At 41.5% G+C, this 26,959-nt stretch overlaps 2 protein-coding genes across 2 annotated transcripts; one reads left to right on the forward strand and one right to left on the reverse strand.

Moving 5' to 3' along the window:
* The first annotated feature begins 566 nt into the window (after positions 1-566).
* On the forward strand, positions 567-1,454 carry LOC147605663 (uncharacterized). Its single transcript, XM_086793167.1, has 2 exons — positions 567-709; positions 801-1,454. Exons 1-2 carry the CDS (start codon positions 643-645, stop codon positions 1,127-1,129), a joined length of 396 nt encoding a protein of 131 aa, XP_086649293.1. The 5' UTR covers positions 567-642; the 3' UTR covers positions 1,130-1,454.
* Positions 1,455-25,311: 23,857 nt separating this feature from the next.
* On the reverse strand, positions 25,312-26,466 carry LOC147605664 (disease resistance response protein 206-like). Its single transcript, XM_086793343.1, has one exon. The coding sequence runs from the start codon at positions 26,460-26,462 to the stop codon at positions 25,938-25,940; it is 525 nt and encodes a 174-aa protein (XP_086649469.1). The 5' UTR covers positions 26,463-26,466; the 3' UTR covers positions 25,312-25,937.
* Positions 26,467-26,959: the final 493 nt, after the last annotated feature.

Raw genomic sequence — 26,959 nt, forward strand, 5'->3', positions numbered from 1 at the left:
TCAAAGTCTGCTTCATGCACGTGAGTCTAGTAATGAGATTAACTATGTTATTATTTTTGTCACATTAGAAGCACCAAGTATTATATACAATGATGTGACTCATACCTTTAAAAGAAGAAGGAATAAAGTAAATGCAATTTTTTTTTTCAATGAGTGCTCTTTGGTTGGGTCAACATGTAGGAACTATGATTGGGTGTTTTCAAGATGTTTACCTTTATGATGTTAATAGTGCTCAATAAGATTAAGAGAAAGAGAATCATGTGGGAGAGGATACATTGGGTGCTATACATGTACTCATTTATATAAGTTTGTTAGCATACATTGAGTGCTACATTAGAAGATGAAGGGCGACCAACGCTATGCAGGTGTATGCAGCAGCAATGAGGGCAGCAGCAATGAGGGCATCTAAGGCTCGAGGAGAATCTCAAAATAGTCGGCTAAAAAGAGTAGGATTTAGTAGCAAAGGCTTCCGATAAAGTGGAAGGGGTTGATGAAAAAAACGCAAGGTATAGCGTGGGAAGAACGCGCGCTTGAGATGCGAGTCGGCCAGTCGCAAATGGTTATATATAATGGGATGCCCATCTCAGTTTTGTGGAGTCAGTCCAAACCCTTACTGTCTGAGTGACAGTAATTGTGTGCGCCATGGCAAGCTTAGGAGGAGGACTGGAGCTTGCAGCGCTGGTTATGGTGCTCTGTCTTGTCCCTGCTAGTAAGTAGTAGTACCTCCTTATAAGTCTATCACTATGCATGCATGCTTGCTCTTGGCATTAGGATGATTATGGCGTGCACTGTGTATGTAGCTGCCGCCGCCTTTACCCCGTTGGTGGAGACGTGCCAGTGCCCCCGGCGTGGAGACGTTGTTCTGTGTGACATCCACGACATCATCACTACCACACGGCCGGACCCGAGGAACCCAACGCACAGCTACTTCGTGAGCGTGCTCAACAACTGCGTCGCCTGCTCGGCCAACTGGGTGGCCATCCAGTCTGAGCTGCCCGGCTACCCCACCCTCCTCAAGAACGGCGCCGCTCTCAACCCCTGGGAGGTCGTGGAAGTGGGCCCCAACCCCGGCCGCCCCATTAGCCACCCCCCCACCCAGGTCAACTTCTCCTGCATCCGCCACTACTAGTCGTCCTACTACTCTTGCTCGCAACTTTTAGAGCAAACGCTACGCTACTTGGCACGGACCTCCTTGTAAACCTTGGCACGGACCTCCTTGTAAACCTTGCATTCTTGTTTTGCAACTCATAATAATGTCTAGGGTGTCTATTCACTCCATTTATCAAGGTTTAGGTACCTTAGGTTAACTATATAAGCTAAGGTGTTCCATGTAACTCATCATCCTCATCACAACCCTCACGCCTCTATTCCCTCCATTCTGTCTAGCCACCTTACCACCTTACCATGAATTTACCTACATACAAAAATATATACATCTAGGATTTTTGCCCAAAGGTAGAAGGTGTTGATCATGTGTGTGTGTGCGCGTGCGTGCGTGTGTGTGTGTGTGTGTGAGAGAGAGAGAGAGAGAGAGAGAGAGAGAGAGAGAGAGAGAAGCATGTGCTCATGACACTTGGTCAACATTAAGAGGTAAGGACGATTCATATGATTTCTTACCACCAACAAAGAAGACAAATTCACCTCAACAACCTTTGACTTAATGTTTTAAGCATTAACAAAAAAAAATCAAGGTCCAAAATAGAAGGAACTTGTTAACTACTTGGTCCCACACAAAAACGTTTTGATGCCTCATTCACTTAAAGTGTGATATTTTAATTTTGCAAAATGCATCATTGCTTAGGAAACTATATTTCTCCTTACCTTTAAAGAGAAAATGGTAATTTCAAATGATCGTCTTTGTGAGGTACCTACCCTCCAGTCTAACGACTGCTTAGCATCCATGGGTGGCCTCCTCTTTGGGTCTCGGAGTTCCATTTTCAAGCCCAAGAGGGTAGTCTAAACTCAAATCTCGAAGACATCGAAAAAAATCAATATAAAAGAAACATTAAATTGAAAACATGACTTAGCAAATACATCAATAATTTGAGATGCAGGCTACATGCTATAGTTATACATCATATCAATGCAATAACAACTTCAAATTCAAGCTTTGAAAACAACCATATTCACAATGAAAAGCATTGGACTCATCCAACCAAATCGACTTGGCTAGTATGTCAAGACTGTTAAGAAAACGTGGTGCTCATGTTAGATCAAGTGTGTGGAGGAAAAGAGCTCACAAAATACAAGAACAATCTCTTGCTTATTAAGTTGTTTATGAATACAACTAGGCCTTGCTCAATTACAAAATGCCTCATAGCTTTTAAATAGGTGAGCAAGTGGACCTTAAGTCCATTCACACTCGTGAACACCCTTCTCTCACCCTTCTACATAACCTTAGTCCCTTAATACCCCCCCTCAATACCAACTATGAAAGGATGGAATAGGTGGTATTGGACATAGGATGCCTTTATAACATTAGGCATACAAGGTTTGGAATATAGGTGTGATTACATTGAGAATTAAAACAATTTCTCAAGTAGAGGTAGAGGCTGATACAAAGTTGGCCTCTGATTCTTTGTTAGGACATTTAGAAGTGATATGTCCCGTTTGTTTACATTTGTTACATTTCATTTTGTTGGGATATTTGATCCAACTATTATTTGCCAAATGACCCACCTTTTTACAATGGGCACATCTTACTTTGACCACTTGATGTGACAAAGCTTGTTCGCGATAGGTCGATGAAGTGGTTGCATTTGAAGATTCAGCTGCTCCCTTTGGCCTCTTTTCTTCATCAAGACATGATTGGATGACTCCTTCGAGGGTGGGATTAGGTATGTTCTTCAGGGTGGTGACCAAGGTGGGGTACACCTTCTTGACTGCTTTGAGCAAAACAGCCACTGCATCATCTTCATCCATTCTTGCATTCACTGATGCAAGTTGAGCCATAAGGCCCTTCAAGTGAGAGATGAAGGCTCCAATGCCATCTCCCTCTTTGAGTTCCAAGCTAAAAAATTTGATTTTGAGTGAGATCTTGGAATTCTTACCACGAGCTCCATAGAGCTTATCAAGCTCATCCCATTTCTCCGAAGCTGGTCCACATGGTGAGTGCCTCATCAAGATGAAGCATGATGATGGCTTGTGCCCTCTCATCATCTTCAACATCTTCAGCCTTTGCTCGATCAATAACCTTGGTGCCGGAGATGAATGGCCAAAAGCCTTTGGACATCATCTTGTACTTAACAAGGACTTGCCAAGTGTGGAAGCCCTCTCCCGAGAACTTCTTGATTTGAGTGTTGTCCTTTGACATTGGGTATTGAAAGAGATTATGAGAGAGTAATGGGCTAATTATGAAGAAGAAAAAACAAAAAATTTATGATATTTAGGCTTAATTAGAAAGAGAGAGGCTTGTGAGAGTGCAACAACCCTAATCAAGTTGAGAATGTTGCATAAATAGGAGATTAAAATAGTAATTTTTATGGTTTAGCACTTAGGGTTTGTGCTTAATTACTAATTTTGATGAGGATTGGCTTCATTAGTATTAATGAACACTTTGGTTAGTGATTAAGATCATCATTAATGTGTAGAAAACATAATTAGTGCTTAAAAGCATATTTTTAGTGTCAAATAATACTTATTTTGGTGATTAGTTCACCATTAGTGTTTAATAATACTATTAGTGTTTAAGAACACTTTATAATAACTTCCCTTTATTGGATTAACAGATTTATTAGTGTTAAGCAACACTATTAGTGCTCATAAGCACATTTTGAAAGTGTTAAGCAACACTATTAGTGCTCATAAGCACTAATAGTGTTAAGCAACACTATTAGTGCTCATAAGCAACACTATTAGTGCTCATAAGCACATTTTGAAAGCTTTGAAAGCTTGAAAGTTGATGTTGATGATGAAGCTTGATGGAAATGAGGTTTATGGATACCTCATGTGGTTGGCCACTCTTCAAAATCAAGAGAAAGAATCAGCAACACTCTTCAAACATCACTTGAGTGATTAGAGCAAGGGAGGAGATGATCACCACGCTTTCCCTCAATTCCTTCTCCTCAACACTTGACATTTGGAGGAGCTACTAATGTTTGTTCTTTTTCCATATGGAAAAGGTGAGGTGAAAGAGGGAGAAAAAGGTGAAGCTGGAAGCAAAAGAGTGGAGAGGGGGAGAGAAAAGAGGAGCCAGCGTGGAGGTGGTGAATTAGTTAAAATCAATAATAATAATATTCTTAGAAAATAATAATATCACCATTAACTTACACCATAATCACAAAATCAAGCATTGTGGAGTGGCTATGACTCTTTAGTGGGGAGAGGGAGGTCGTGGATTCAATTCCCATCTCCCACACTCTTCTTTTTTTAATTTTATTTTAAAAATCTTGCTTAATTTATAAAAGCTTAATATTTTTCTCATTTGACCAAGCTCTGGGGCTCAAATCTTGAAATTTGTCTATGTTGGGGTTCTAGAATTGTCTGAGGGAAAAATTTTGAGTGGCTATGTGACCCCAATCCAAGGACCATGATGTGTGTTTTCCATATTTTTCCCAAATTGTCCCGTGTTTATGGTTCCCATCAAATCTGTAACTTTAAAAATATGGACCTAACGGAGTCCAAATTAGAAACTAAGCATATTCACAAGTTTCTTGGACTTAGGAGAAAATTTTCAATGGATAAAATTTTAAAATCCAACTTTCTCTCTCTAGAATTTATAACCTAAAACAAGGGATTTTTGGCATACCTGGGGTAATCCGAGAGGGATCTTAGGAACGATTTGTCCTTAGCCCGAAAAGTGGGGATATGCTTGATGGAACTCATCTTCTCTTTCCACGTATGGCATCTTCTAATGGGAGGTGCTTGACGAAACTCATCTTCTCTTTCCCACGTGTGACATCTTCTAATGGGATGTGCTAACACTGAACTAAGATCTCTTGAATAAGGTGGTTATGAAGAGCCTTCTCCCTGGAGCTCAAGTATCCTCTCTAACTCTACTTGTAGTTCACCTTGCTTGGGGATAACACCACCTATTCATTATCAAGGATATGTAACGGATTTGTTGCATACCTCTTGACTTACATGATGAAATACATTGTGAATTCAAAGATGTGGGGGTAAAAGTAATTCATAGTCCTGGTCACTTTTGCATCTAGTAACCACATACAAGGCCCATAATACCTAGGAGAGAGCGAGCTTCTAGAACTTACACAAAGATAGTGAGCTTCTCTTTGGTTTGACTTGAAGGAAGACCATATCTTCTTCTTTGAATTCCCTTGTGGATCTTCTCATGTTTGTATAACTTTTTTGATGGTCTTGAGCAACCTTCAAGTCTTGAATGAATGAGCTTAACTTATCTCTCCATCTCATCCAACATTTTCTTAGTGGCTTCTACCTTGATTAAAGGATGTGACCAAGTAAGAGGACTTATGCAATCCTGCCCATATAGGGCCTTGAAGGGGACATGCTAAGTCTACGATGGTGAGAGGCATTGTGGGCAAGTTCCATTAAATGCAAGAAGTTGATCCATTGATGAGGTTCTTGACTAGAATAAGCTCAAGCATATATTTTTATGACTTGGTTCACCCTTTTTTTTATAAAAATCATCTATCTCAAGATGGTAGGTATTACTCATATCTCTTTGACAAGAATTCAACACCATCCGTCAAACTTAGGAAACTGTAAATTTTTTTAGTTGACCTAGGAGTAGGCCAATTAATGATTTCTTGGATCTTGAAGGGGTCTAGAGACAAGCCTCTATGAGAGAAAAAATCCAAGATAATTCACCTTATCAAGAAAGAAGGTGCACTTACTTTTTGTGGCATACTTGTGCTTTATGAAGAATGTCAAGAACTTGCCTTACATGACTCTCATGCTCTTGCTCATCCTTAGAATATACAAGGATGTCATTAAAGAACACATGCACAAACATCAAGATATTCTCTGAAAACATCAGGCATCAATCTATTGTAAGTGGTAGGAGCATTAGTTAAACCAAAGGGCATCACCTTGAATTCATAATGCCTATTAGAGAGAAGGTAGTCTCTTTAGGATATCTTCTTCTTGAATGTGGATTTGATAGTAGCTAGACTTTAGATCAATCTATTTGGCACCATAGAGCCTATCTAGAGCTCATAAATATTGGGAGCATGATACTTGTTATTGATGGTGCATTGATTGAGACCTCTGTATCCACACACAGTCTTAAGGTGTCTTTCTTTTTCTGAATGAGAATGGGAGAGCCTATGTGAAATATTTGGTTGGATTAACTATTTTTCCATAAGCTGAGAGAGTTTCTCCTTGAGCTCAATTACTTTAGGAACATACATCTTTTATAAGCTCTTGTTGGCCAACGGATTGTGAACTGATCTCATGATCAATGAGGAGGTGGCATCCATGTGAATTCTTCTAGAAACACATCAGCATACTCCTTAAGATAGGCTAGTTCAAAACCTTTGGGTTCCACCTCAGATATATTCAATGTTAGACTACATAAATAGTAAGCCCCTATAGTAAGCCCCTAGTGAAGCCCTTCGAAGTTTTAACCATATGCTGTAAGGGAGCTTTACCTTGGATTCCTTGACCTTACACTTTATTTTGAAAAGTATCAAGGAAAGTAATAAGGCCAAGCTTGTAGTGGATACCTATATCATTCCTTTTGAGCCAATCCATACCTAGAACTCCATTAAAAGCACCTAGGGGAATGACTTTAAATTATAGTTGTGCCATGATGGATTTACTCCTTTCATTATACCTTGCTAGTTTAAAGTAGTTCTTGAGGGAATATAGCCACTCTCCCAAGTTTTCTTTGATATTAGGTTCTTTGCCAAAGAAGGTCCCTAGTTGGGTGCACTACATAATAGGTCATGGAGATCATCATGGATTGCTCCTTCATAATTGTTCCGTCAGGATTGCTCCATCATGAAATGCTCTATATTTGGAATTTCCTTTAGCAGCACGTGCCATGCTTTTGAGTTCAATGACAAATTTAGACATAATTTAGAATTGCAAGATTATTTAAAAAAACCACTCTAAAACAAGTTTATTTATAAAGAGTTTTTATACCTCAAAAGTCTTATTTCCTCCAACTCGATAGGATTCAAAAATCCCTAAGGTCTCTAATGATCCTAATGGGAGAGGTGTAGAAAGGACTTGTCTCAAAGATAGGTAACCTCCTCAAAAAACCCCCGATTGTTAGAAGCTAGGTCTATGTCTATAATCCAGTAGTAGTCTACCACTCTAACTCTTTCTCGACCATTTCTAAATCACCAAAAATTGGAATTCGAATTATGTATTAAGTATACTAGTTATCCCAAAGCTTTGTCCATCATTCCTAGAGATGACCATGGAACAACTCTAGTTCTTGGTCCAGGATTTGTTGGGTGGGAAATCCAATCGAATAACTCATTGAGCCTAGTGAAGTTATCCCCACTTGTCGGGTTAAGAGAAAGAAGTAGTCCAAGGTATGACCCACTTAGGATTCCAGGTCCTCTAGCTTGGCACAAGTGAGACCAAGAGGCCCAGGTGGTGCTCAAGCTCACTAGTGAGAGGCCCAGTTGGTGCTCAAGCTCACTAGTGAGAGGCCCTTGGGTGAAGTGGCCACTAGGCATTAGGCTCACTGGTTGGGTCAGCTCTGATGTCAAGTGTCGTGGAATAAGAATTAAGGGGCAAAAGTGTGGTGGGTTGACGTACTCACCGAGGTCAAGTGGGCCAGATGAGTCTGGTGCTTTTTCTTGTGAATATGGTTGTTTTCAAAGCTTGAATTAAAAGTTGTTATTGCATTGACATGATGTATAAATATATCATGTAGCATGATGCATCTCAAGTTGTTGATGCATTTTTATAAGTCGTGTTTTCAGTTTAATGTTTCTTTTATAATCACCAAAAAAAAGAGTTTTGAATCGTCTTTAAGGTTTGAGTTTGGATTACCCTCTTAAGATCAAAATTGAACTCTAGAACCCAAGGAGAAGGCCAAACATGCATGTCAAGTGATCGCACTAGACCCGAGGGTAGGTGGGGGTAGGGGCCTCACAAGTGGTATCAGAGCCAAGCCTCGCACACGCGGGCAAGGATTCCTCTATGATGGAGAAATGAGAAATTGATTTTTTTTAAAATGAAATTCTAGGTAACTATGACAAGGAAACCTAGCAATACTTTGATAAAATATTTCTATAAATGAGATAATGGGTTACAAAGAGAAGAAGGCATTCAACACCTTTATTAATTTCATTGGGTGTCAATTCTTAGTTTAATTGTATATACAACAATTCTTGATATCATTTGAGATTAATAGAAAACCATAATAGGATTTCAACTATATGAGATTGCAATGGCATTACTTTGAAGGTTAAATTACTAACACACATATGCTTTTTTTCCTAAAATGGGAGTCCACCACTTATCCTTTCTAAATATATGTTAAAACTTTATAATAATAACCTTTAATCTAGGTTTAAATGAACATTTAATCTATACATGCACTTTATGTTAGTATATGTTCAATGCCCGCCTCTCAGCATGTATCTCACATTGATGTGTGGTGCACATTTGTACGGCCCCCATTATGAGGAGAAGCCATTGGTGCACATATCTTTAGTGGGAACCCTAGCTTAGATGCTGGAAGGGGTCATAGTTGTGACCATTGATGGTTAGGAGATGATGAGGGGTACAAGCATTAGCTGGCCCGAAATGGTATAGGGAATATTCCCTCACGAACTAAGTTCATCATTAGTAGTGGGCGTTGGTTGGTGGGGATGCGTTATGAATATGCGAGCGATGAGCCACGTCAATGTGCAGCGTAGCCACCCATGTCTTGGATGCATCCACCGCACTACCTGTAGCACTATAAATGGACATAGTTGGCACAAGCAAAGGCATCCAATGCTTGTGAGCATATATTCCCTATACTCTCAGTACGCTCTCCATCCAGAATTTGTCTAGATCGCCATCTAAGCTCTACATTAGAGTGCACGGGTGGACAACATCATCATATTGTACCTATCTCTTGTTTGGTATAATCAAAATTTTAAAATTCTCTCCATTCTCTCTATTACATTGTCTAGTGTACGTTCTCTTGTTGTATCTGTTTCCACTATCTGTTTCCACTGTGCCATATTCTTACACTTTAATTTAGGTTAAAATAAACATTTAATCTATACATGCACTTTAATCTAGGTTAAAATGAACATTAAATCAATACATGAACTTTAATCTAGGTTCATTACTAACATTATTTCACCCACCCATCCTTTTTTATATGTAGAAAAGAAACCTTTATTTACTAAACTTACACACCCTTCTTTTGCAATACTTTTTCATGACATAACTCTCGTGACATATCTCTCTCTTACAAGAGAGGGGCTACTCATGGCATGGAGTAGACATGGGTGTAGGTCACCATCCTAAAGAGTTGGTCCAAAACTATAGAACTCCCACTTGGTTTTTCTTCCTTGGTAGAAAAACCTACGAAAGGGCACATGTAGCCTTGGGACTATAAAAGGCACATACATGGCCTATGTACTTTGTACCTACAAAAGGGCACATGTAGCCTTGGGACTATAAAAGGCACATACATGGCCTATATACTTTGTACCTATTGACTACATTTTGATTTGACATCTATACACTTACCTTGCATGGAGCTCATGCTTCTAATGGATGATTCATGGTAGTCTTTCCATGTCTAGGTGCTACTCCCTATGTGAGCGGATCTATGGTGGTACTTCCACCCTTGGCTTTCATGCAAGCTAGCTCATGATCCCTCATGTGTGGATTATCACATCGCTTTTCATAGATATGGCTTAGATCCATTCCCAAATCTTAGCTTGGTTATGTCCCTTCTTTACATTAGTATCTCAGCTTGGTTATGTCCCTTCTTTACATTAGTATCAAAGCTTTGCTTTGATCTTTATAGCTTTTAGCTTTAATCTTGGTAGTGATTAAAACTTAATCATTCTCAGATTAAGCTTTACATAGTTTTTAAGGATTATTTTTATCTTGATTTATGTGGATTAGTAATGAGATTAGTGTTAATCATTTTAAAATATATGCTAATCACTTTAAAAAAAATCATATTCTCTGAGTTTAGTGCATAGTTTCTTGATTAGTGACTTCTTTCATCAAATCTTCTCACAAACCCTAGTTTCATTCAACATTTGCCTATATTATTTAGATTCTTGGCAGTTTGGGAGATACTAGAGGTTGCTGTGCAAATCTTGGTGCAGAGTTTATCAAAAAAGTATACAAATTATAGTATGTTGTTATAGATTTGAGCAGATTTATGTGAAGATTACAATTCTGTTGTAAATTTAACCAGATTTATATGTAGTGTACGGTTTTGCTTGTAGATTTAGATAGAGTTTGATGTGCAGTGGTGCAATTTATAAATCTATTATAGATTATGTAGAGTTTACTGTGCAAAGTGAAGTTTATAAGAATCCTTGTGTAGATTTGTAAAGTTTGCAAGATTAAGTGCAGAACTTAGCAAATCTTGGTGTAAACTTGGGCAGTGAGTGTTTCTTGATCAAAAATTTCTTAATCTTGATTATTTCTTACAAGAATTTGAGAATCTTTATAATAGTTTAATGCATATTAGGATCAAGCTACAAACAAAGAATTTATTTAAGATCTAGTTCCTAACAATAACATTTGTATCTATCAACTCTGTTGAGAGTCAAACCCAACTCCTTCAGTGGTGCAAGCACCGGTGCACAATTTGGTGCTCAGGGTTTCTAATCTGCCACCATAAGTGTCATTATTATCAGTTTGGGAAATCAAAGAAAGAAAGAAAAAATGATCTATTGACCTTAAAACATATACCATTACTAATAAAAAGAAACAAGCTTGCAATACTAGTAGAGCAATAAGTGGTTTAAGTCACTGCAGAGAGTATTACTTAAAGTGGAGCATAGCAGGATGCCATCAACAACAATGTGGTGCAGCAACAATTGAGGGTACCGACCTACTGTTGAGCACCTCAATGGCATATACTAAGCAACATAGAGCATAATGAGGAAGAAAAGCCCTATGTTTGTCACTCTAATAGTAGTTAGATGAGAGTGGAGAGCAACAACTCATGCTCTTAAAGGTATAAAAATGGGACAACAGACTTGTGGTCTTTTGTGGACATAAGGCTTACTCAAGTTTTGAAGGCTAATAATAGACCCTTTTGAAGCATCTTTGGTGTGCTTGTTCCAATTGGAGCCTTCTCCTACAGTGCAGACACAAGGGACTCGGGGCTTATAGAAAAAGAGATGTCATGACTTGATTCAAAAAGAAAGAGCATTCATCATTGCTTCTTGAGTAGCTCAACAAGCAAATAAATAAATAAACAAATAAACAAGCTCTTTCTATCCAATAGGAGCAAGCCAATTTCTATGGAGTTTTGTATGTCTCCACACTCCAATAAAGCAGTTGGAGTAGTTTTAAGTGCACATTTTGGAAGATCAGTGTGCATGACAGCGAATGTGGAGAAGGTAACAAAGCAAAAGAAAGCACTAGAAAAGTAATCGACAGATGCAAGAATGTAATTTTATTATCTCTAGGCCGCCATCTCTAGCATAACTACTACTGTAGAAAGCTAGCAACACCTAGGCTAGCATCATCACTTTATGCTGATGATTTGCAACTAGTGCATTGTGTGTATAGAGAACATAAGCTTGGCTATTCAAGCTACAAAGGAGTTTTTTCTTTTCTTTTCTTTTCTATGTGCACATCAAAATGAGATCTAAGCAATGCTGTTTCTCATCAACGATGCTTAGCCAAGCACAAAGTCCTTAGAGCATTTCTTGACAGATTGTAGTATGGGTGGTGGCCATTCTTGGGAGGTTGCAAGATGAGGGTACTCACTTTCGTTCACTCTCTCTAAAATTGGGACATCCATACATCTCGGGCGGAGTACCTCGATCGTGATAGCATCGTGAATTAAAACACGACACGTGCCTCCCAAGCCTAAATCGACATATCTCAATCGAGATGCCAACTAATGCCATGCTAGCAGGTCCGGGTTTCCAGTCATCATCCATGTCACCATTACATGTCACCGCCACCACATTATCTCGATCGAGATATTATCTCGAACGAGATATTGAGATCCAATCTCCACCATCCAAATAGCTCGTTCGAGATACAGAGATACAATCTCCACCGTCCAAATATCTCGTTCGAGATACGTAGATGCAATCTCCACCGTCCAAATATCTCGTTTGAGTTACAGAGACGCAATCTCTACCGTCCATTTAGGTGCGTTGGAAGTTGCGATCTCAGCCGTTTAAATATCTCGATCGTCGACATACCTTGGTCGTGGGGTAATGACTTTAAATCATAGCTGTCCATGTACCTCGAACGAGATAGTAATATCAAATCTCAGCTGTCGTCGATCCTTCACCAACCCTAAAATTAAGTGTGTATCTTGGCCGTATGTTTCACTAACCCTAAAATCCAGAGTGTTGATCTTGCAAACCCTAAATTGCATGATTAACCGAACCTCGATCGAGGTTATAAAACTGGAAAACTTTTTTTTTGCCTTATTGTCAGAAGTCGTTTTCACTCTCCTTGCTCTCTTGATTTGGATTAGCATTAGTGGGCCCATTAGCATTGTTTTATAGCTTCATTAGTGCTACTTAGCACTAAGCATTAGACCCTTCACATTGGACCTTTGTGTTAGGCTTAGGTTTTAGCATGGAGTCACACGAGGAGGGCCATGAGGAGGGCCGCTCATCTATTGTGGACCTCATCTCGCGGAGATAGACCGCGAGCTAGCGGCTATTCGTAGGAGTGCTAGAGACACACTGTCTACATTGCATATCGTGGTGGCAGACTTGGAGGCGATGCTTTCGTCCCTTCGTAGCCTTCACGATATTGTTTATGTAGATGAGTGGATAGCCCACCGTCGCACTGCTCCTGTGTCACATGGCCTGACATATCGTCAGGTCTGTGATCTTGCTCCGATTAGGGATGGAGCCTACTTAGATCTTTTCCTCGATAGTCGTGGGATGAGGCCTGGGGCGGGCAAGCCCCTTACTATTTCGCGGTGTTCGCATCCTCGTATGGCGGCACATATCTATAGTCGATATGTTGCCGCATATGGGAGGATGCCGAACAACCGCCAGATTCCTATATACTTCGCAAAGCAATTATATGCGTAGTTTGTCTTAGGGGAGGAGGTGGATTACACTAGCCATCGGCCGGGTGGTGGTGCTGGTCGAGGCCGTCTCCACCAGGACCAGGGTAGGCGGCCTCCACTAGCCCTTCGTGTAGCTCCTACTACAGATCCTTCATTTGTGCCTATGTCGACAGTAGAGGCTCTTGGCAACCAGGTCGGCATCGACGTACGGAGTACCACGGAGAGCATCCAGCACGTGGTGCGCCTGTTCTCACGATTGATACACCGACGACAGATGTCGAGGTATTTACATATTTATTACTTCTTAAGTTTTTTTAGTCATTTATTTACATGTTTATATGTACTTTTCTATATTTTTACATGACCGGCATGGTTGATTGTGTCACGTAGGGTCCCACACCTACCACTGAGAGACTCACTCAGGAGTTGGTAGAGGCGAGAGCGGAGATTGACCGCCTTAGAGCTGCATTACAGATGGTAGAGGCAGCTACCGCAGAGGCACAGCATCTGAGAGAGTCCGACATCCAGCAGGTAGGTTTCTCTTGCACGTAAAAGAGTTATAATTAAGATCCTAAGTTATAAATTTCTTTAAGTAATACCTAATGAGAGAGACTAATCAACTATTTTTATGCTTTACTTTTTTGCGTAGGCTCGGACCGAGGTAGAGAGCTCTAGAGCTGAGGCATAGCATCACCAGATTATGGAGCGGATTGCCCAGCATAGGGCAGAGCAGTTGATGCTGCATGTTCGAGAGTATCGCAGATCCTCGGACGTGACAGTGCCTTACCTACCTTTATATCCATGGCCTGTCACACAGAGGTTTTTCGACGACCTCTCCCTCACAGGATGCACCACCCTTCCTACGTGATGCGTGCTACGCTTTATGTATCGAGGACATTGATACTACTGGTGTATATGCCCTGGGATGTGGACATTTTTTCCATTTGTCTTGCATCACCCAGGAGCTAGTACGGTTCTCAGCATGCCCCTCTTGCCGTGCACGCGTCGACCTAGCAACATACAGAGTTCTGGGCATTGATGATCTTCACCCAAGCCTCGTTCGAGTAGATGCTATGACTGGCAGGCCTATTGATTTTACATCAGCTATTGACTTGGGACTCGACGCCTTCGATGATAGAGATTAGGAGCCTGAGGTGCCTCCAGAGATTGAGTGGAGCTCACATGAGTTTGATGCATACCAGAGAGTCCTACATGAGAGCCAAATCATAGCATATGAGCGCGTGGGTGGTGCTGGTCCTAGTGGCACCTCGGGTGATGGTGCTAGCAGCAGTGCTGCTTCTCATGAGCAGCGTGTCCTTACAGTAGAGGAGCTTACACGAGCAGAGTGGCAGACACGTACCATTGCAGATTATAGATTTTGGGTTTACAGACAGAGATGACTTGCATTAGCACGGCGTAGAGAGAGAGAGGGCTATAGCAGCTTTTGGGACTCGTGAGCTTCCGAGTACACCGGCACCAGCTCATGATCCTGCCTTTGAGGCAGACCTCCCCCGCAGACATTCGACGACCCCTGCAGCAGCCGGCACAGCCTCCTCGACGTGCACAGCAGCCTCGACGCGCACGTCGACCGGCAGTTAGAGATGACGATTTTGATTGGGTTGCCGTTGATAGTGACTAAACTCAGACTAGCTGGGTTAGCACACTTACATTGTACTTAGATTTATGGGCAGTGACTAACCTCAGACTAGCTGGGGTAGCTCATTTTCATTCTGATGTACTTATTTGATGTTTATATCATTATGAGTTTTTTCATTATTGAGTATCATTACATTTTAGTTGATGTTCTTGATTTTATTATATTTTTTAACACTTTGGCTATCATATTGTTTGTTGAAAATCTCCATGCCATCGTACCCAAACATGCTCCGATGGGGACCAAACTTTGCAAAGCATGTGGGGGTGGGAGACCCACCCCCACATGCTTGCAAAGTTTGGTCACAATTAGAGCATGTTTGGATTGGTAATTAGCGCCCAGTGCGGGTTTTTGAAGTCTCTTGGTGCTTAAGAGGCCATGGAAAATCCGGGCCTTCCCCATACGATCGTATCCAAACACGCTCCGATGGGGACCAAACTTTGCAAACATGTGGGGGGGACCCACCCCCACATGCTTGCAAAGTTTGGTCACAATCGGAGCATGTTTGGATTGGTAATCAGCGCCCAATCCAGATTTTTCAAGTCTCTTGGTGCTTAAGAGGCCATGGAAAATTCGGGCCTTCCCCATACCATCGTACCCAAACATGCTCCGATGGGGACCAAACTTTGCAAGCATGTGGGGGGGACCTACCCCCACATGCTTGCAAAGTTTGGTCACAATCGGAGCATGTTTGGATTGGTAATTAGCGCCCAGTGCGGATATTTCAAGTCTCTTGGTGCTTAAGAGGCCATGGAAAATCCGGGCCTTCCCCATACCATCGTACCCAAACATGCTCCGATGGGACCCAATATTTCCAAGCATGTGGGGGGGACCTACCCCCACATGCTTGCAAAGTTTGGTCACAATCGGAGCATGTTTGGATTGGTAATTAGCGCCCAGTGCGGATATTTCAAGTCTCTTGGTGCTTAAGAGGCCATGGAAAATCCGGGCCTTCCCCATACCATCGTACCCAAACATGCTCCGATGGGACCCAATATTTCCAAGCATGTGGGGGGGACCCACCCCCGCATGCTTGCAAAGTTTGGTCACAATCGGAGCATATTTGGATTGGTAATTAGCGCCCAGTCCGGATTTTTCAAGTCTCTTGGTGCTTAAGAGGCCATGGAAAATCTGGGCCTTCCCCATACCATCGTACCCAAACATGCTCCGATGGGGCCCAATATTTCCAAGCATGTGGGGGGGACCCACCCCCCACGCTTGCAAAGTTTGGTCACAATCGGAGCATGTTTAGATTGGTAATTAGCGCCCAGTCCGGATTTTTCAAGTCTCTTGGTGCTTAAGAGGCCATGGAAAATCCGGGCCTTCCCCATACCATTGTACCCAAACATGCTCCGATGGGGACCAAACCTTGCAAAGTTTGGTCACAATCGGAGCATGTTTGGATTGGTAATTAGCGCCCAGTCCGGATTTTTCAAGTCTCTTGGTGCTTAAGAGGCCATGGAAAATTCGGGCCTTCCCCATACCATTGTACCCAAACATGCTCCGATGGGGACCAAACCTTGCAAGCATGTGGGGGGGACCCACCCCCACATGCTTGCAAAGTTTAGTCACAATCGAAGCATGTTTGGATTGGTAATTAGTGCCTAGTGCGGATTTTTCAAGTCTCTTGGTGCTTAAGAGGCCAAGGAAAATCCAAGCCTTCCCCATACCATCGTACCCAAACATGCTCCGATGGGGACCAAACTTTGCAAGCATGTGGGGGGGACCCACCCCCACATTCTTGCCAAGTTTGGTCACAATCGGAGCATGTGGGGGGGACCCTCCCAGATGCTTGCAAAGTCTGGTCCCCATCGGAGCATGTTTGGGTACGATGGTATGGGGAAGGCCCGGATTTTCCATGGCCTCTTAAGCACCAAGAGACTTGAAAAATCCGGACTGGGCGCTAATTACCAATCTAAACATGCTCCGATTGTGACCAAACTTTGCAAGCGTGTGGGGGTGGGTTCCCCCCACATGCTTGCAAAGTTTGGTCTCCATCGGAGCATGTTTGGGTACGATGGTATGGGGAAGGCCCGGATTTTCCTTGGCCTCTTAAGCACCAAGAGACTTGAAAAATCCAGATTGGGTGCTAATTACCAATCCAAACATGCTCCGATTGTGACCAAACTTTGCAAGCATGTGGGTCCCCCCCACATGCTTGCAAAGTTTGGTCCCCATCGGAGCCTGTTTGGATACGATGGTATGGGGAAGGCCCGGATTTTCCATGGCCTCTTAAGCACCAAGAGACTTCAAAAACCCGCACTGGGCGCTAATTACCAATCCAAACATGCTCTGATTGTGACTGAACTTTGCAAGCATGTGGGGGTGGGTCCCCCCCACGTGCTTGCAAAGTTTGGTCCTTTGGGTACGATGGCATGGAGATTTTCAACAAACAATATGATAGCCAAAGTGTTAAAAATATAATAAAATCAAGAACATCAAATAAAATGTAATGATACTCAATAATGAAAAAACTCATAATGATATAAACATCAAATAAATACATTAGAATGAAATGAGCTATCCTAGCTAGTCTGAGGTTAGTCACTGCCCATAAATCTAAGTACAATGTAAGTGAGCTAACCCAGCTAGTCTGAGTTTAGTCACTATCAAGATAGAGATCTAGTCAGCAGCACCCTCTCTAGCTCTCAACTGCTCTAGAATGCTCTCATGGTCATCCACTCGAAGCCGAAAACGAGGGTGAGAACTGTGTTTTCGGCTCTGTACTCGATCAAGAGTGAGCCTGGTAGCAACCACTAGATGAGAGAACTGAAATACCTCTAACTCCCACTTCCACTGCTGGAACTCAAGACTCCCCCGACGAAGTCGAATCTGCTGGTAGAACCGGCCTGCCACAATCATGCTATGGGCGTCATAAGAAAACCCATAATCATCCTGTATCCTGGTCAAGGATGCACTTTGGCCTAGTGCAACTCATCAGATAGTAGTCTACTCCCTCGCTATTTCCCTCACTGGCAATAACATATATCACCCTCCTGTAGCAAATCTGTCAGGTCATCATCATAACTGACCATGAACGCAAGACCTGTGTGCTCATCAGACAACTCTGGATGTGAAGGATGCTCGGGGGAGAGGAATGTCTGTATCCATGCATCTGCCCATCCTCTCGAGGCACAATGTGACCAATCGCCATCCATACATGCTCCACAGAAGCATGCAAAACGTCGTGTGTAAATCGTGGGGGCCGCCATGCACGTGCTCCTGATGGAATGTAAGCCCAAGGTGCCAGGTACTATGTCACAATCATGGGAGGCTCTATGGTCAATCATGCCACCATCCACATGCCAAAAAAATCTCCTGACAATCCGAGCATCACGTTTGGGGTACGATGATGCTGCACTCCCACACAAATGTTGGGAGCACCACTCGACTACGTGGCCCGCATCTCTGAACCGCTGAGCATCCTGTCGCAGCAGCTGATGACGCCTCAAGGCACGTTTCACACACGCGCCCGCACCATCATGCTCTCCCTTCCCATGACCAGTCTCAAAGAATGACCAAATCACTGGGATACTAGACTGCACATGCCACCTATAAATCCATAAAAGATAGTCTTACTTATTGTTTTCTTTAAGATGTTCTAGTGAATTTAGTTTAATTGTAAATGTAAGAAAACCATAAGTAATACCTGTAGAGCCAATAGAATTGTCATGATGACTTGAATTGTGCGCCACAACCATCCGACCAAACCCATCGCTGGACACGTCTGATCCCACAATCTCCTAAAAAATCGTCATGGAGACGAAAACAGTGTTGCACAAAATGTGCATCATGTGAACGATCATCACTGATATAGAAATGATACTCTCGAATAATGACACGGGTCTCGGGGGGTACTCGCTATCCCATCTACATGAGCCTCTGCATGTCGATAGCTAATGTGGACCATAATAGCAACCTGGTGAGGTAAGCAATACATACGTTTAGGACACAAAAAATCAAATAAGTAATGTAGCTCAAACATAAAACAAATATTACGAAATATAACCATTACCTGCTTTGAGAAGTAATACTCAGATTGTATCTCCTGAAAAGGTGTGAATGTGTAGTTCTCTGCAAAATCAATCACAGAGACGACCACACCAATAGGAAACTCTGCCAGGCATGCTCGGAACTGACGATCTTGCCACTTGGCACAATGACTGTGCCATATATAGGGGTAGATCTGCTCCCTAAATGTGGCTGTGAAGTGACAACGTGGTGTATGTTTGTCTCCACGAGCTGCAACTTCCTGGATTGTCCCACCACTCTGGAGCTGGTGTGTCACATACTCATAACGTTGCCATGCCACTATCTCTTGGTCACTTGCATCAAGATCTACCATCTGTAGATGTGCAAGTGAACCACATGATGTGCAATTGCTCTCCACACAAGGCATCCTATGGAACTAGGCATCCTCCGTGCGTGCACACAAAAGAGAGTGGATGAAATCACGACGACTACGAGGCAACTCTCTATGCCCACTAAGAGAACGGAACACATCATAAAAAAGTTTGAACTCAACATGGTAGCGACAACAACATGTGTCACGCTGACGTGAGTACCTCACAAACCAAGGCTTACACCCCTCAAATGACCTTTGCCCAATTTTAAGCTCTGGATACGAAGCCACAAACTGAGAATACAACTCAGTTTGGGTCATTTCAAGAAAGCAAGCACCGTGCTCAATGAACACTCCTCTTGTCACTCTCTTACGCAAAGCTTTCTTGAAAACTGGCGAGGCACGACAATTCTCCTCCCAAAAACTTTCTATCAAGGTTCTAGTGGTTTCATCTAGTAGGCGATCATGCCTAGCTACACGACCACTACTCGCCCACAAAGCACCAACCTCATTGGCATCTAAACTTTGTCATCTAATAGACCCAACTCTAAGTGCGTGTGGTGCTATGGAAAGGATGTGAGATGTGGCACTAACCTTACCCTTCATTTGGGAGCTACTTATGGCTGCCACAATAGCCCGTCGAGTAGCCAAAGCGTCCGCAGAATTCCTCTTCTTGTTAACTATATAGGAATGATGAACACTTTGTAGCACCGCTATGCCAGCTCTCCTCTCTCTTCGACCTCCAATGTCGGAAAGCGCCCTGCAGTTGGCCATGTTGGGCAGATCAATCAAAGCATCAAGCACACATGCCTGTGATGAAGGCGTGAGGTCTTTGAAATAGGAATGGAAGATTGCATGGGCACGACGATGTGCCCCTGACTTTGATAGTTCTTTCCTATCTACATGAAGGGCGCCCAAAGGAGGGGGGGTGGGTTCTTGTAGAAGAGAAGGGGACTCAGGAAGGGCGGGTTCATGTGGATTATCTAAACTAAGGGGTAGTGGGGGGGAAGAGGGCGAAGGGAGAGGAAGTGGAAGAGGAGGAGCAAGGCTTGGATCATCGCCAACGGAAGGTGTTGCTGGTTGACGTGCTCTCCACTCTCTCTTTCTCTCACGAGCTACCCTTCTCCTCTCCTCCTCTTGAACTTGGTGGACGGGGGGAAGTCTAGTCCTATCACGTTTCCGACTCCTACGACTTTGAGAACCCATTCTCAAGGAAGCTAAGAGAGAAAATATTATAAAGGCTCAATGAGATAAGTGTGGGATAGTACTAGAGATGTGTGATTATATAGGAAAAATAGGTTATCCACTTCAAATCTCATTGGATTTCCTATCTAAGATTCATTGGATAATTAAGATAAACATAAAGATAATTAAAGATAAACTATTATCCACTTAAAAATCAATATTATTAATAATATTTATTAACAAGTCTAAATATTTATCATTACTAGATATATAAATATATCTTTAAATATATCTTTTATTTTATAATTATATAACTGCTTTTTTTTAATAAAGTATTTTTTTTAAATTTTATTCAAAGGTTTATTCTACATAAAATTTTTTCAAGAAATATTAAATTAAAAAATTTATTTTTTTAAAATTAATAATATGAACTTTAATAATAATATTATTGATCTAATCCCAAAATATAATCCTTTAAAATTAGTGATTTTAAATTCTATTATTTAATAAGTTATATATATTTTATTATTTAAAATTCTATATTCTATTTCTCTAAATTACTAAATTAACTTTTTCAAAAATATATTTTTAAAAAAAGAGGGAAGGTGGGAAGGAGGTGCCACGTGTCACATGCGTGCATGACACGTGGCAATCTCTTGACATGTGGCACTATTATGGTTGATGTGGCAATTCCATGATGTGGCATGCCATGTCACCAAGTGCGAGGTGGCAAGATGATGTGGCATTAATGATGACTAGGATGATGAGGTGGGGAGTCAACTAGGTTGACCATGTTGACATGGAGGGTGGAGGTGGCAAGCTGAGGTGGCAAGCTGCTTATGTGGATCCTCTCGAAGCTCATGTGGACATAAAGTGGCATGCATATATAAGATTTGTGCCTACCCAAGCCTCACACATGGAATGAAACCTAAGCTATGAAGTTTACCAAGCCTAGATTTCCAAACCTAACTAGGATTGGTTTTAGACTTGAAAAGGGGAGAGTGGACACAATATGGGAATTTTCACTTGGGAGGATTGAAAATGGACCTTCCCATGCTCAAATTAAGCCAAATTTTTTTTAATAAATTCATGGCAACAAGAGTATTGATCCCTTGAGTTTTTAGATTGAAAGATTCAATATTTAATTTTCTAGAATTAAATTACAATTGATTTAATGGGCCTCTGATAGTCATAATAAATTTTCCAAAGTAAATCTACAAAAATCCAACCGTTAGATTTGGAATTTTACCTTATACCCACATTATACTAATCTTTCCCAATCTAATCATCACTAGATCCATATAATTTGAGCATTTTAAATGGTAGATGTGGTGGGAGGATAAAATAGTATGTTTTTTTTAACAATTCTAATATATTTTAAACAATATAGAAAGTAGTAGAACACATCAAAAATTACTCGATAAATCAAGTTAAGCTCTATGTTATTTGTATTTGTGATATGCAAAGTAGGAACATCATATGAGTAATAATGTAAAAGTTATAGGCAATTTACTCACATTCACTGTACCTATCTAAACCTACGAGACAGGGCCTGTATACAAACTTGGTTCCCAAAGAAAAGGGGATTTGCAATTATTGGATATTCGATCAGATTATAGTTTTAGGTGCCTAACTTTGCATATGATGTTTCATTAGAAGACCTTGAAGTGAAACTCCTTGGCTAACTATGAGAGATTGGCTATTGTTCTTGAAAAAATACCTGTTTTCCAGCTAAAGCCAAAGGGCGCCCACTACATGAAACTAGATAACCTCATCTTGCAACCACCCTCTTATCAGCAATGCATAGGCAAAGCTATGGTCCATAGTATGTTAGGATAGAAATGATTGTGTACCTATAGTGTTGTAGAAAACCTTCAAAGGCTAATAGGTATCATACTCCACCTGAGCACAACCAATGTAACATTAAGATTGTAACTAGGTAGGTAAAAGCTGTGAGCTCTCTAGCATCACTTTGACATTGTTAATAGACATTAGAAGAAGTTATGCATACACTTGACAAAATAGCAATACAACAGAGATGAATAGAACAAACAACCTTCTTAAAGTCACAAAAAGCACATAGAGAATTAACCAACATGTACAAGCAATAGAGAATGCATCACTAGGCTCTTTGAGCTCTTAGCTCTGGCTAGTGGCGTGAAGAAGAAAGAGGTAATATTTTTAAAAAAAACCATAGGGTTTTAAAACTTTTCTTTTACCCATTCACACCTTTCCTGAAACCCCAGGGTTTCTTACCCTTTTCAAATCTTTTCCTTTAGTGTACACTTAAGTAGTTGGGCACTTCAAACTCTAGGCATCCACATATGCATCAATTGACATTAGCAAGTGTGACAACAAGGGGCAGTTCATGCATAGAGGCATGTAGGGGAGATTTCCATTGATTGTTTGGGCTTATTCACATGCGGTGTGAGATTTCAGACACATTAGGCATTTGTTTCCATTCTTAGTGGTTGTGCACATGCGATGTGAGATTTTAGACACATTAGGCATTTGTTTCCATTCTTAGTGGTTGTTCACATGCGACCATGGGCTATTATTTCTATCCTTCTTCTAATCGCCATGGTATGAGATCTATTTATCATCAACATCACTTTGTTTCCATTTTAGATCTCAATCATAGAGATTTTATCATGCTCTAGCTTTATGCTCGTTATCGTGAGTTGCCATTTTGTGTCTTGGCTCACATTTCTTTTGCTCGAGGTCACACATACCTTTGGCACTTCAAGGCTTAGATCCTCATTTCACTAACTTCATGCTATGATAAGGCAACATACTCATGCCATGGTTGAATATTTGAGCTTGAAGGTTTGATGCCTAGCCATTTGAGGCACTTATTTGATGAGAGGGATATATGTGCCCGATGGTCCAAAGATGGTATGTATGTGACTTTGTTGATTCATCGCTTGATTACCTCAACACTGATGGTTTGGCATTGTTGCATAGGATGATTCTTCTTTCAAAATCTTGCATGAGTGTCCTACACTATTGAGCCATTACGATTATGTTCCTGAGGGTGTAGACTACTTCAACACAAATTCAGATGGTTATGATGATGTATTGTACACATATACACATGATGTTATATTGCACACATTTTGTTACAAAAATATTCTATTTTACAAGGCTGTTACAACAGCATACATATGATTAAAATGAGTGCACATGTACGGTGCTGCATGTGCACAACAGTCTATGTAGTAGTGTCGTCTACTATTGGCCTATGTTTGCCACCCAATTTTTCAGGTCCCATCAATCTGCAGCTTTTGTCTGTAGGCGATCATGTTACCATATCTACTTTGTGTTTTAACTTGTAAACCCACTTAGTACCAATGGCCTTCCTGCGAGACGACGATGAGGTAGAAAGCATGCATCCAATGATCATCATCCTGTGCTTTCTCAAGGAAACAGGGTCCTCCTCATTACATAAAGTAGAAATGAGAACATGATCCACATGAGAATAATCTTCATGATGAGAACCTGGCACGAGTTCTGCTAGGTAAAGGAGCTGCCAACTTGCTATCCCTCAATGTCTGCATAAGCCATTTTGGCATACGCCTAGATTCTTCTATGGCTGCTCTCTCCTCATCCACTACATCCTCAATAATTGCCTCATTAAAAGGCTGATTTGCAGGCTGATTTTACACCTACAAAGGTTGAATTTCAGCACTTGGTTGAGCATTCAATTACTCTACATATGGCTGCCCTCCATTAAACAAAGGTAGGAGAGAATCAAACATGTCCTGTGAGCATACATTCTGCTATTTTTTGCATGAAAGCATGGGTTCAACAAAAACAACATCTCTACTTACCAAAATCCGCTGTGAGGTCGGATGGTAGAGTCTATATCCCTTGTTTTCTGAACTGTATCCCACAAATATACATTTAACTGCCTTATCATCAAGCTTACTGCGCTGTTGCTCAGGCACAAGAGCATAAGCAAGACAACCAAAAACACAAAAATGAGCCACAGAAGGCTTCCTGCCATGCCAAGCTTCATAAGGAGTTTTAGATTGCAAGGCCTTGGTAGGGCATTTATTCAACACATAGTTTGCGCACATGGTTGCCTCTAACCAAAAACCATGAGGTAAATCTTAGGCTTTCACCATACATCGTGCCATCTCCATGAGAGACCTGTTCTTCCTCTCAGCCACACCATTTTGCTAAGGTCTGTATGGCACTGTACATTGATGCCTTATGCCTTTTCCAGCCATATATGCATGAAATTCCTTGGACATATACTCCCCCCCTCAATTTGAACAAAGGGTGCCAACTTTACATTCACATAAAATTACAGCTTATACATAGTGATGTATGTGGTCCTATGAGGACACCATCTATTGGGGGATATCTCTACTTTGGGAAACTTTTATTGATGATTACTCCAGATATAGCTGGGTCAAAACTGTAATGTACAGTCCATGCCCAATCATCTTGAGCAAAAAAAAATGTAGATAAACAAAAAAAATGAATACTAGATAGCATCTGTATAATTACTTGAAATATAATCTAAAAATTCCATGCCAAATGGTAATAGTTTATTAATTGCGTGTTAGGTTATTTTTCAATCCGATCGTGATCGCAGTTCGTGGTATACAAGTTAATTGATATTTTAAGAATTAGAAGACGAGGAGCTAGATCTTAGAGGGTGTACTGATGCTGATGCTATGGATATAGATTTAGAGATATAATTTATGAGTATCGGAGATCTTGCACAAGATGCCAATTTATCATCCCATGGATGAATAAAGACCAAGATGATCTTTTTTCTTGCAAATTGTTTAAAAGAAACACTCTATTTATTTCCTATGTCTTTATTGTTTATACGAAATTTCTATAATTACATGATAATAATGAACAAAAAAATGTTTATTCTTTCCCAAAAACATGAGTAGCATTAGATAGTACTAAAAGCAACAATCACTCTTTACTCTCCAAAAAAAGCATTGCAAATTTTAAAACAAAATTACCCCTCACCAAGCTTGTTGTAGTGCTCGGCAAGATAAATACCTTTAAGAAATTTTAATTGTGCAACTAATTCCTAGTTGATGAGAGGACTCCTCTCAAGGCCACGCATGCCCTTTTTCAAACACCACACCCCACACACACCTGTGGGCAACATTACAAGATAACATCATTCGAGATAGCCAACAGGGTTTGAACCCATAACCTCAGGCATATCAACCAAACACCTTAACAATTGAGCTACTGCTGCCCCCCCATGATAATAAGATAAATCCCTTATTTCAAGAACTCCCATATTGTTGGTGGTTTGGATTACTCTTTAACTTTTGTTTTTTGTTTTAAGAGTCAAATGAAAACAACAAAGAGCGCTTTGAAGAGGTGCAAATGGTGAAGACTTGCTCAATATAAAGTTTCCAGATGGTATGTGATGATATTACCGTGAGGAGTGCTACCAAGCTGGTGCATGCGGTGCGACTTTAAGGGGTTTCTATCAAACCCGTGCGAGCATGTGGCGTCAAGAGTAATATGATCGAGAGGATGTGCAGATATCTATCTTAGCTATAGAAGAAGCTATAGAACAACTGTGTGGCTGTGAATGCATAAAAAAACTGTGTTTCTTGTTTTTGTGTGTGTGTGTGTGGCGTTGCTAACTAGGGGGCCACCTCGAGGGTGATGTCAATGGAGAGCACGAAGTAGCCAGGGAGCTTGATGGCGGCGGTGGAGAGAGTGGCTACGCCGCGGGCGTTTGCGAACTCGCCGGTGCCGCCGACGACTGGGATGACACGTGTGGGCTGGCCAAGGAACTCGGCCCCCATGAAGCTGAGGGAGCCGCGCTTCTCCAAAAAGGCCGTGAAGGCCCAGAAGGCGCTGACGTTGGCCCGGCTGGAGTAGACGTAGAGGCCCTGGGCGGTTCCCACGCGCGGCGAGCTTATGGAGCGCCCACTTGTAAGGGGGTCGTCGAAAACGTAGAGCTTGCCGAACTGGTTGGCCGGCGTGGACATTGTGGGTGAGGCCGGCGCGTCTACCGTCGCAGTGTTGAAACTCCCATTTCTGTAGAGAGAGGTATCGTGCAAGTAGATTTGAAGCGAGGTTCGCTCTCCATGTACTGCTGCTCTGGAGCTCAAGAAGAGCAAAAACAGTAGGCAAGCAAGACCCATCACCAGAGACTTAGCCATTACAGAAACCCTATAGTGACTTATATAGACAACCGTGTGATTTATACGCAACAGTTACACAGGTGGGCACTCTCATTAGACTCTCGTTTTTTCCTTACCTATCTTTTTTAATTTTAAATTTGAGAGGTTCCTTCCTTTTTAGCGTACACCTTATAGGGAGTTTTTTTTTTTTTTTTTTTGGGGGGGGGGGGGGGGGGGGGAAGATGTGTGTGTGGACCTCATACGGCACAAGTGGTGTTTCCCTTCATCGACAAGGATGCTCTCGTCTTTTTTCCTAGCTATCTTTTTTAATTTTAAATTTGAGAGGTTCCTTCCCTTTTACCGTACACCTTACAATGAGAGGAGGGAGTTTTTGGCAAGACGTGTGTGTGTGTGTGTGTTGGGGGGGGGGGATATATTCAAACTCCACATAGTGCAGCGCAAAATCTCTACCATATGAGGCTATTATCCCCGCCCCTAGGTATTGTTCCATAAGTTTTCTATTGACTTTCTCTAGT

The sequence above is a fragment of the Cibotium barometz genome, chromosome 59, assembly GCF_041138505.1.
Source record: "Cibotium barometz isolate CiBa-2024 chromosome 59, ASM4113850v1, whole genome shotgun sequence".
In the NCBI taxonomy this organism is placed as follows: domain Eukaryota; kingdom Viridiplantae; phylum Streptophyta; class Polypodiopsida; order Cyatheales; family Cibotiaceae; genus Cibotium; species Cibotium barometz.